General features: G+C 44.6%; 1 protein-coding gene across 1 annotated transcript; it reads right to left on the bottom strand.

The window, feature by feature from the left end:
• Positions 1-9,581: 9,581 nt before the first annotated feature.
• On the bottom strand, positions 9,582-11,323 carry LOC136716046 (uncharacterized). Its single transcript, XM_066693515.1, has 2 exons — positions 10,845-11,323; positions 9,582-10,354 (listed from the first exon to the last, which is right to left on the bottom strand). The coding sequence occupies exons 1-2, from the start codon at positions 11,131-11,133 to the stop codon at positions 9,861-9,863; spliced, it is 783 nt and encodes a 260-aa protein (XP_066549612.1). The 5' UTR covers positions 11,134-11,323; the 3' UTR covers positions 9,582-9,860.
• Positions 11,324-12,523: the final 1,200 nt, after the last annotated feature.

The raw sequence follows: 12,523 nt of genomic DNA, 5'->3' as shown, positions 1-12,523 counted from the left end.
GCCATGGTCATTGAGCAGATGGTGTTTAGAATAATAAATCTGCTTCTAATGAGAGCTGATGTGCAGACCTTGTAAGTAACATAACCTGAGTGTGAGTGAGGGCTCGTCTGTCCCTCACCCCTTTGTGTTCAGATTTTGGGCTGCTGACAGACAGTCTTGTTTGCTTTTTCTTTCTTTTCCAATAAAGCTCTGTACTCTCTGCCTGTGGATGGGTATGCGCCCAGGCAGCCTGTTTGTTTAGTTTCTTACTCTCTATAACTCCTCTCATCCTCCTGATCCAGATGGCTTCCTCTGTACGTCAGGAGGTCAGAGGGCAAATGGGCAGTGAAAGGAGAAGCCACCTTAAATGTCCTGCCGTGGCCCTTCCTGGATTAACAGAGGTGCAAATGTCTGATCCCGTTTTCAACCCTCAGGGGGTCATGATTTGATTGTGTAATTTAGCAGGGACTAAAATACAGAAGCTCTTCCGTGCCTGCTCAAGTCTTGTCCTTCAATATCATCCCATGCTGTTCCTCAGTCCCTCAGCATTTTCCACTAAGCCCCCCAGCTTTCTAGCTCTAATCCCTACAGAGGGATGCTCACAGTTCCTCAAGTCTAATCTTCTTAGCACAGTGGCTGAGCCCATCAACCCACTGATGGTATTGATTAATCAGCACAGGTAGGTGGTGCTTAGTCTTCCTCCTCCTTGACCCAGCAGGCTACCCTGTAGTCCCACTGCTGTAATGAAAAATGTGAAAAAGATTGGCCCTGTTCATTCTTTGTAAACTCAGCAAGAGCAGAACACTTCTGCTCATACTTAACATTCTGTTTGAGTTTGTAATTCCAAATCTTGGCCACCGAGCCAACTTCTCCCTACCTACTCACCACCCAGAGGCTGTTTGTTTTCACACTCTCTTAGTTGTCTCTTTCAAAAAACGGTAACTCCCAGTCCCCCGGCCCCAACTCGCTGACCTCCAGTTTCTTCGTGCCCCCAGCTGTGACCGGGAGTCCCCCTGCAATGTTAGCTCAAGGTGGGTGGCTGGCTGGTGGGGCCTTGCTTGCGTTCTCCCTCTGGCTTTCCACAGCCTCCCTAATCTAAACTATTTAGTCTGGGTTGGAACTGATTTGGCTGGGCCGAATTCTCTCCGTGTCACAGGAAACCTCAATGCACACGGAAGCTCATATCTCTCCAACGCACTGAAGTGTCAGCTGTTGGCTTGGAAGACGTACTAAAAAGATGGATATTGACCTCTGGCCACTGAAACTAACCTCAATATTTTATTATAATTAATAATTTCAGATAGACAAATAAAATTATAAAATGAATACTGTGAGAACTGAGCACCACAAAAATGTACATTGCAGAGAGAGAAAAATAATATTTATTTTAAAATCATCAAGGTTAATCAAGGTTAATGGATGTCCAATGGGAGGCCTGAGACATTTGCATTGGCCTAGAATCTAACTGGAACTAGTTCCCATATTGGAAGACTTTTATGTCAGACTCGCAAGATTGAGCATAATCAAGCAGCTTCCGGATTTACACTCTCGAATTTGTTTTTTTCTGGTAGCTACCGTGAAATGTGAAGGCTTTGGGACTTTTATTTAGAAAAAAGTATGTTTTTTATCAGCTCTAGTAGCACAGTCAATTAAAAAAGTTCTTGTATGAAGTATTGAAATATATGAAGTCTTGTTTCTGCCTTTTTGGTACCTAAGTTTATACAGAGGGGATCCCATGTTCGCCAATTCACAAGCATGCCTGTGTCTGAAGGGAGAGGGGGATGGGGAGGAGGTGAGAAACAGAGAGAGAGAACAAGAGCTTTGAACTGACAGCCCTGGAAACTCTCCTATTGTGCATTTTTGGTGAAAGAACTGCATAGTTTTCACAATGCAACTTTTTCTATTAATCAGGCAAGCTGACACATAGTTTTGACAGGGTGGAAGGCAAGCCTGCAGGCGAAGTGGAAGCTGACATATTTACCCTGGGCTGCTCAACAGATCTCCTTTCACTGCAGCTCCGTTTGTTTTCATTCTCGCTGGCTGACACCTATCGCTTTCTCTTCTTTATCTCGTCTCCAAGCGCTCTCCCTTTTTTTTTGTTTTTCCTTTCTTTCTTTCTTCTTCTCCTAGTAACACCTTCCCCCGCCCCCCCCACCCCCCTCTGCGGAATACAAGAAGCCTTTAAATAATCAATCTTTGGAAAGAGTCAAACTTCAACGGCAATGTCTACACCTGCGCTCCCATCCAGGAAAACAAAAGCCATGTTCCGACGGGATCATAGGCCATGCCTGTTTGTTTGTTTTTCTTCATGTAATATCGTCTGATTTTGGTTGCACAGAAAAACTGCCTCACTGCCAAATATAGACAACCAGGGTGGCCTTGTAGATGACAGAAAGAAGGTTGGGCCTCTACTTGACCAGAGTGAAGCTGTGTGCTGGTTAGATCTGCCAGCTGTGGAGGCTTTGAGGAGACACAGCTAAGAGACTGTTGAGCACTTTTCATTAGCTTATGAGACATTTATTAAGAAAACTGCATCATATATCTTTGCATCCCCTTATTTTAGTCCATGTATGTCCGACATGATAGTGGAAATTTGTTTTGTATGTGTTTGTGGAAGGGGATTCATTTTAAGGAGCCCCAAGAATCTTGAACCAGGTCATATTTGTGAGGATCTTCCAGAATCTGACCTGTCGTATGTCAAGGATTGGCTCTAGCAGACCTAGTCTTGACAGGGCCTTCAATCTTTTTTCCTGCCTACTAAAAGTTCACTGAAGGAGACAGCATGGCGCCCTGCTGCTCGGAGCCTGCTGTGTACATTAAACTGAGACGCTGCTCTCTGGCAAGTGGGCTAATGCGTGGTGAGAGTGCTTTGTATCTGGATTTTGGGCTGTCTGACCGCAGACAGTGTTACAGTGAGTGGGGAGAAGCTTCCATCCCCTTCTTGTTTAAATAATCCTTGACAAAGTGGGCTCCCCATCACATTAGCACACAGCCTCACTTATCTCTGCAGACGAAGGGATACAGCAGGAACAGAAAACAGAAGCCTGAACCTCGTCACTGATTTAATCTCAGACCTTAAAACACAGCAGAAATCCTGCTCCCTCGGAGAGAAAAATAAAGTTTGCATTAATGCTTTAGAGTGGGCTTTTAACACCATTCACTTATTTTAAAATGCAGTTATGTACAATTCCTGGGCTCTGCGCATACAGGCTTACATCACTGTCATATTTCTATCTCCAGGGGTCTGTCGTGGAGGTTTGAATTATTTTAACAATTAATTAATTAATTAATTATGTTTATTGGTCTAACAATAATCTTTAGACTGCTGGGCCAGGCTGGTATTTTCTGTGCTGTCAGTGTACAACTACCCCCTTTATACCTGTCCCTAATTGCACATAGCAAAGTGTATCCACAAAGCCATTCACAGGAAATGAGTATATTAGTATCCACTTTACCAAACAACACTTATTTATCGTGCATGTACACACATTCTCTCCTTGGCAGGCCTGACCTCTAACACTGCACTGTCACACACAACATCTCAGATGCTGTGTAAGCTGCTGTTTTGGAAACTCTACCCCTGGGGTCAGGGACCCTCTCTGTGCACCTGCGGTGGAGGCAGAGGGAAGGACAAGTCTGCAGCGCTCCCCTCCAGCCACGGCCTCCCACAGGGGGACCCAGGAATGTGACCTCCTCAAGTGCTAAAACCTGCTCCCGGCTCTTTGGGGTATCGGCCAGCATCCGCAGCTTGGGGCCGCAGTCAGGATGTAGCAGCAAGCTCACAGATCGACTTAGAGGGCCTACAGTCCAAAAAATACAGTACACCGTTAACATATCCAGCTGATTCAGTAGATGAGTGATACCAGACATTGCTAAATACTGTTTGTGGTTCCCACGGCTGATGCTGGAGGTAATTAATGAGGTGCATGTTGGAAACCCTCAGGGACCCTTTCCCTGCTAGTGGAGTGGCAAGAAGGCCTGTCTCTCCTCCACAGTACTCTGATCCCCCTCACCCTGCTGGAGTGATCTGAGACGCTATAGCTGCTGCTAATCTCTCCTCCTCTTCAGTCCTCCCTCGCAGGAGAATCAGCCTTGCAGGCAGAGTGGGCAGGACTCTTTGACAGTCTGTCGTTCCTCATTAACTTGCTGAAATGTTCATGGGCTGAGCCTGGTATCTTGGCTCAGTCTCCAGACTGTGTGGGCAGAGGGTCCCTCATTTTCAGCCCTTGGTCTTTTGCTTAATTATTCTCCAGACAGCAACAGTGAGTAAACACTGCGAAATAAGAGACCATCTTTTCAGCAGAGTGCGTGTGTAACGGGGATCATGGTGTTTGAGCTCGTTACGGTGACATAATCCCTCTCTGAATAGTAGTAGAGTGTACAAATCCCCAACCTCAGGGGAGCGGTGTTTTGGCGTAGCGGGTTTGATGCTCTGCAGCACAGAGACGGTACACATACAGCTTGCTCACATTGTGTTGGACCGGACACAGGCTGCTCCCCGACATGACCAGCTTTGGACATAGGTCAGGCGATACAAGGTGGTACTGGTATCAGACTCCTACCAATCAACTCGGAATGAAAGTGATCATAATTACTGAGGGACCCAGGAAATAATTGTTCTTCCCTTAGAACGGGGAACTTGCCTGCAGCAGGAAGTGTGAGGTGGATTGTGGGGGGCTGGAATGGAAGGGGTCAAGGAATTCCTTCAGTGGCAAACAGACAAGATGTTCAGAGGGATCCAGAGGGATTGAGCTGTGGAATGATGGGATGCAGCTGGCTCCTCAGTGGGAATGGCTTCTGAGAATATGTGGGCAGAAAGTGAAACTGGATACTCTACAATACTTATATTAAAAAAAACATTAAATTTACTTAGAGAAGAAAATCCTGGTCTGGACACTTCTATGGCACAGTCAATGATCTTCTTGCAGTTACCATTGAGTTTATAAATTGGCACTGTGCAAAAACATCCGCAAAACTAAACAAGGACAAAACAGTTTATAATCATAGGAAAGTATGTTTTTATGTTGCTTCCATTCACACACTTGAATGTGTTTACACCCGCGACTGTAAAATAAATACGGCTGGGAGAATAATAGAGTCAGTCAGTGGGGTCTTTGTGGTGGAGCAGGTGTGTTTGAGACTGATGTCCTTCCCCAGGCAGACAGGTGGGGTGGTATAGGCCAGGCCAGGCCAGGCCAGCTGCAGGCTCTGTTGTGGAGACTGACAGCTCTGACGGCACCCATTGTCAGGGGATTTACCAGTAGAATACCTCTCTGCCTCCATCACTAATACACGTTGCTCGTTCAACACCAAGATCAAGGATACAGTGGAGCTGCTCCTCAGGGAAGAGAAGGGGTTAAGTCTACTGTGGATCTTACAAAGAGTGGAATTCTGGGTGGGGGCTGCAGGTGTCCAGCATTTTTGTTCTTGTTCGGCTGTGAATTGATGGATTCCTTGAGAAAGTAAACAAGGTCACTGAGTCCCTTGACAAGCCCTTAACCAAATCATCAGCGCGCCCCCCTCCCCCCACTCCTCAAAAGGTCACTCATCTCCACGAGGTGTGGACAGCGCTGGGAAGGTGGGGTCTTGTCTTGACTAGAGAACGCAGGTGCACCAGAGAGAGAGCTGGGAACAGGAACAGCTTCTCTGCACTTTGAACTTGAGCCTCAAAGCATTGCTTCTTTGCTGTCACTACAGAATAACAAAAGCCTGCCAGCACTGGCCAGCTACGACAGGAGTGTTTTATTGCTTTAAGTGTGTTTGCTAACAAGACAAAACATAGGAAGCCTGGAAAGCTAAAGTGTCTTCTAAAGGGACCAACACTGGCAGACCACAGTTCTACTACAATACTGAAATAATAAAGTACTACAGAATCGCATTCTCAGCATCTACATTTTCACATTAACCTCTGCGTTTAGAGAGGAAAAATATATTTATATTAATTTCTTATTTACAAAATGTATTTGAATCTTGTATAATTAAATTATCCTAATTTGCTTTCCAATTGGGAATTGCCAGTAACTGACCTTGGCTCACCACTTCAACTTCCATGCTTCCTCAGGACAAATGAGACAAAAACACATGCCTTCTGACCGGCTCACATTCAGGAGCAGATCAACTTGCTCTCATCTGTAATAGTGTAGCTTGTGCTCCAGGTAGACGCTATATATTTAAGTCTTTATAGCCAGTAATAAAGTCATCCCCATTTTATTTTGAGAAAGTACAATGTCAACACAGTTTGGAACCAAGCAACAGGTGTCAGTAATGTTTCAATCCCAGATCGAAATATAAAAATGCACATTGTAAGTTATCTTCCCTTTTTGCATAACAGCATAATAACACTAAGTATGTCAGGAATGCCTTTCTGATAGGAGTTCCTGAAAGATGGCTCTGGTTGAAGGCCACACATTGTCCTGGGAGATTGGTCATGCCTCAACAGGGCTGAGCCACAATCAAGGCCTTGACCTCCCCGCCATTCTGCCTGTTACCTGACTGCAGACGCACTCCTCTCTGAGATCTGAACTTGACGTCCTGAAAGAACAAGGACAGGAGAACTTGCTTCCAAGAGGAGGAGGAGGAGGAGGAGGAGAGCAGTGCAGAATTGGTCCTGATAATCTGCGCTAAGAGGTTCTAAGTAGAAGAAGCTCTATTGTAAGTGAGATAGGAAGGACTGTGCTATAATCACGGCTCTCAATGCTCTCCTTGTCTCCCCTTATCTCTAGCAATTAAACATTGAAATTCCTTTCTCAAAACTGTAGCAGGGGGCTGCAAAGAACAAGCTTCATGAAAAGTAACAGGTTTGAGGATATCAGCCACATGAGGAAGCCTTCTAAGGCTAGAGCACACAAATATTCATCAGGGTCTGCCAAGTGACAAGCTGTTCCCACACTTTCCAGCTTATTCAAATTCCAAGGAAAAATAACTCTTTTTTTTTTTTTTAAGTACATTTTCTTCTTATTTCATAAATCCAGATGACTCTAGCACCAGCTAGTTTATGTTTAGCCGTGAATGGAAATTAAGAAAACAATGGTCACCCAGCCACACACAGGCACTTATTTCACACTACCAAACCCTACCCAAGGTGGCTACTGTCTTACATTCCCACAGTTATAAATACTGTATCTCAAAAAAACTTTTCCAGAGGAGGACAGTGTTTCCTTACAGTGTCAAGCCACCCAGCACCTCCCTACATCCACCAATGCTAAGCTGCATAGTGCTCCTGATAGTTGTTTTAATGAGGCCTCGGCCTATCTATTATTTGTGAGTTTTGTCTACCGATGAGGTCAAAGGTCAGCACTCTAATCTGCCCGGCTGTCTCCACCAATGGGAGTCCTTCACTGGGGGTTATCAGACTCTGTGCACATGCATGCTGCTCTGTGTGGCTACTGATCATAAATTAAGTCTATTTGTAAATAGCTTGGGTGGGCCCATTTGTTAAGCATGGCCTGTAGCTGCCCTGCTAATCTACTCTGCGCCCCTGAGCAGTGCTTTAGGAAACTCAGAGAGCACCAAATAATAGATTCCTTGAAGTCCTAATGCCCAGAAACCTGCATAAGAGCGATCACGGCATAATCTAATCGCGCGTGAATTGTGTGTGAATTTATTATGTGTGCACAGGACCTCTCACAAAGCGTTGTTTGTCTGTTTCAGGAGTCAGACAATTTGAACCAAGTCTATGGCCCCTGAAGATGTATGATTTTAAAATGGTGGTCACGAATGCCAGTATGTTGAATACAAACGTTTAAATCCCCACAATTCAGAACCGTCTCCTGTCTGCTCAACTAAATACATAGCAATTTCATTTTAATTCATCTGCATTGAGAGCAAGATGGTGGTGGTGGTGGGGGGGGGGGTTGTGTTACAGTTCAACCGAGGGAGACAATTTCTTTCCCATTTCTGTAAATGTTTACATTCTTCCCCATTGCGATGTTATCTGTAAATAGTTTCTCTAACCGATAAAGCAGTCCTCTGGGTAGTATTATTGAGGGGGTGGGGGGGTGGTCTAATGTAGAAGTGGAGACAGGGTCAGGAGGGAGGCTCTGCACTTTCTAAACAAGGGTATTAACTACGTCCCATTTCCTGCCAGGGTCCTAGGAAGGAATGGCCTGTATCATAGCTCCTGAAAACCCTGTTCATTAATTTGAGATGCCACCTTCTCTATCCTCCTCCAGTTGTCATGACTCAGCCACTTGGGTACTAATCTAACATCCCAAGAGTGCCGAGTGCCAGTTCAAGGTTATATCATATATAAGAGCATATATATTGGAGGATAAAATTACCCCCATTTTAGTAAGCAATGTAGATGTATTCTGATGAGAATGTTTTGTTTTGGTGGCTAATTGTCCATATATAAAACATCTTGAATTAAAGCACCTCAGAAAATTGTATCCCATTCTCTCACGTTTATGAAGTGTGTGCAATTAACTTCCTCATTCATTACCAAATTCTTTGTTGGTTGCACATTTTGTACTAAAGACTTCAAAATGGATGAGGTTTGAATCTCAAGTCTTCACTACAGGATCAAGTTCTATTGAATGTTGCACCAGAAACATATTTTGCTCTGTGGCATCTTGTACAGTTTGTAAGTTCTGGGAAACGTAAAACTTGGCATAATTAATGTAGTTTGCAAACTGTGAACCTGAGAGTATGTTCTGAAGATGAGATGTGGATATTATGAAGTATTTGGGCATAGTGCCCATTTTCCTCACACCATACAATAACTGTTGGTGATAATCTCCAGAAAAATAAATGTCAAGAGGCTCATGACAAAGTTGTTACTACTAAACAGCACTCAGGAAATGTTTCTGTTAATCCCCCTTTCAGGTGCACACTTGCGAGCTTTCAGTGCTCATTTTTCTTAGTCATCTTCCTGAAACAGGGCAGGTAAAAACTTTTTCAGTCTATCTTTGGTGCACTACAAACACTCCACTGCAATAGTAGTGTAATAATAGAATAGACTGCTAAAATTAAAGTCTTTTACCAGGAGTTTCCATAAATCCCCAGCAGTGCTCTGTAATTGTCTAAAACAAAACTGGTTAATTGTCAATCTTTGTTTAAACACGCAGAAGACCGAAGTCTCTTGAATTCAGTCGCAACTGTCTTTGAACAGGCGTGCACTACCCTTGAGAGGGCCTTTATCTGCCCATTCACATTCGATTGTGCGGAACCGCAGAGGCGATGCTCCGCTCCCACCGAGACAGAGAAGGACACCGTGTTTACATACCTTCTGATTTATATATAGATCAACAAGCACACACATTCACACGGCGCTTGTGGTTTTTCCATTATGGCAGAGAGGGTGAGCTCATGCTCCACCCCACCCTAAGTCAGCCACAGGGAGGTACCACTGCAGGGTTCAGGGATTGCGGAGGATGCCTTCTTTCAGTGGCACAGGCTGACAGGAGAGGATCTGCAAGAAGCTGCACGCAGGCCAGGGTAGGGTGTGGTTACGTAGCATTGGGAGTGGGCAAAAATGAGACTAGAACTGTGGCAGAGGTGAGGAAGATTGTATCCCCCTCGAGTGTATTCCTCTACTAATCTCCTGAAGCTGAATCTATTCTTATATTAAAAAGAGGCGACAAATCTCTCAGAGAGTTCTCTTTATTGTGACCAAGCTTCGATAACAATGACCAGGCACAGTTTGGTCTGGCACATGTGCAAGCTATCAGTGAGACAGTTACATTTCTAGAATTAAGTATAAAATAAGAATCTTGGACTTGGCAAATTAAAAAAATGGTTGTATGGGAGGGGTCAAAATATGGCAGGAGAGGTCAGGAGACTGCATGTGTGGTCAAGGGTTTAAGTGGATGTCATCTCTTGTGGGGTTTGGGAAATCAAGCCGGCCCGTGGGGCGGTGCTCTCCGGCATCGTAGTCGGCAGGTTTAAGTGGATGTGGGAGAAGCGTTAACACGCATGGGTGCATCAGTCGATTGGAGCTGAGAGGTGTTCAGTGCTTGTCCATGTGAGGATGTATCTTCTTGGGTGGAGACGGGGGTAGAGGTGTACAGATCCAGAGGGTCCTGAGTGCTGAAGGGCTTCGCTGGGCTGCTCTCATTGGTGGGCTGCAGGGATCCATTAAAGAAGACAGTCGTGTTGCTGGGCGGAGCAGCTACATAGAAAACCATAGTGCTGTTTTCCCCCACTGCATCCTGGGAGTCCGGAGCAGGCGTCGCCCCCTGCTGCTTAGGAGGACATGCACGCTCCTCGCAGTCCTGGTACTGCTCCAGGGCTGGGCAGGGCTCCCCATGGTTGGCAGGCTGAAGGAGGATGTACCTTGTTCTCAGGCGGGATCCTTTACCACAGGCGCGGCTGCACAGACCCCACCTCGACCAATCAGACACCTCGCAATCCAAGGGCGTGCCTCTGGGCTCGGGCTCTGAAAAACAAGGTTCCACGAAGGGTTTATACTCAACAGAAACCTGCTGGGGACGATTGGAATTATAATGGGAACCGCCAAAATAACAATTACTGTCAGTTAACAATTTCACACCTTCATCTGCGGCCCAATCATTTATGAATTACTAAATAAATACACCATGTGCTTAAGTAACCTCAAGATCCACCTCTCCTTGGTGTTTTCTGTACTGTTTCAATACACACAAACGCCCACATTCCTCCGTGCTTTCTTGCATTTGTACAAAGACCTAATTATCTTTTGATTGTCTTTCGGCTGAATAACTTAAATGGTTTTCTTTCCGTGATTCACTAAAATAATATTGTTCTTACCAGTCTTGCTGTATGAAGTGATGAGATATGATATTTGTCTGTTTGTCATCCAATGCACATCAAATAGATAATATCAAAGAAACAAAGAGGCAATACACATCCAGCAATCTGTACATTTATAAAAATCAATCATTACCCACCTCCATGTGTATTATTTTCAAAATTCGTAATGACTGATGACAGTCTTGTGGATAAGTGGAGAGTCAGTTTGTTGTGATTTGATTCCAGCTCTGGCTCAGTGCTGTTGATGGTTCTGGTGTCATTGCTCTGGACACCAGTATGCTCTGTGTTATGTCTCTCTCTCTCAGGTGCTCTGTCATTGGTTGTATCTGAGTCCACTAAGTGCAGATGCAGGAAGCCCAGGCGGGGCAGGGTTTGCAGGCGGGGGTAGTAGAAGGAGTTGGCCGGGTGGGAAGGTCTCTGGGCCATAATCTTGGATATGGGCTCTTGAGGGTCAGTAGCAAAGTTGGGAGAAGAGAAGACAAAACCACTGTCTGTTCCAGCATCCCAGGGAAACAGGTCAAATGTTAAACTGTTTTGCCACCGACTGCCATTGCAGAGGTTTAGGCTATTTACGCCAACAAACCAGTCTGGGCTGGGCACTATCCGTACCAAGAGTGATACCTGCGAAGAGGAAAGATACAGAAAGACTGGGTGTCCTAGTAGGAAGACTGATAAAATATAGTGTCAATTAGAGAGAAACAAGAGAAGAAGTCTGATGATTATAAACATAAAGCTGTGTAATCTTCAGGTCTTCAGTGACTACAGATGCAGATTAAAAGAAATGTATCAGCGCTCTGTATCAGGCTGATTTACCAGTGGGAGGCCAGGCTCCACTGTGATGGTGACGCTCCGGTTTCCCACCCCCTGTGGCAGGGGCTCTGTGTGGAAGCAGCGTCTGTCGGGGCCGGTCAGCTCTTCCTCCAGCAGCTTGTGGACCCCCTCTTCTGCAAACTGCCTGAGTCCCGGAGAGGCGAGTTGCCCTTCAGCCCAGAGTTCATTCTGTGTGCTGTGAGAACAGCCTGGGAGAGGACAGAGGAGCTGGGAATATAATGACAGCAACAGAATATATTCCCTTGTCTTTATTTGCACCACTGTGCAGGAACAAAAAATAAAAAAATGAAAGAAGTATTCCCTTTGACATTTTGAATACTCACAGTGCCTGGTAAGAATTGATGCAAGCTTACAATAAAGCCCTCTGTTGCCTCTCCTGTGAAGTGTTCTACATGACTGTTTTTAATTTTACAGGAAAGAAATATGCTCAAGTACACACAGGGTAATTTTAATCAATAATTATAAATGTATTCGTTTTATGTCTTCATATTCTTCATGCATTACATCAATGGATTACCCTACCTACCTCGAAATCTCCACTTCACTCCACTAAACCTAGGGCGGACCAATATGTTACAGTAATTTCATCAGTTAATGTAAATTAAATGCACAATTTAGCTAAATCCTTAAAAATAATAGATTATAATTGACCTGCATGAAAACCATTTCTACTTGATTATATTGTTTCCCTAATATAAGCTTGTCTTGGTCAAATTTTTTTTTCATTATTCTTCTCTTGAACATCGAACTACTAATTGAATACAGAAATGGCAATTAATTAACCTAACACCTAAGTAAAATTCAGAATCTCTATGCGAATCTGTAACGAAAATTACGAAAGGAGGGACTTAGACTTGAAAAGGTTGGGAAACGCTGTTCTGCACAATGGCAAGTGACACTGTATTCACACTGTTGTCATTCCTTTAATTCCAACATGGTTTCAGCTCCCGGAATATAGCACTGCAGACACCATTGCACAGAAATG

Source organism: Amia ocellicauda, chromosome 20 (genome assembly GCF_036373705.1).
Source record: "Amia ocellicauda isolate fAmiCal2 chromosome 20, fAmiCal2.hap1, whole genome shotgun sequence".
Classification (NCBI taxonomy): Eukaryota; Metazoa; Chordata; class Actinopteri; order Amiiformes; family Amiidae; genus Amia; species Amia ocellicauda.
Note: the sequence above shows the minus strand (reverse complement) of the source record. Positions and strands in the feature narration are given on the sequence as shown.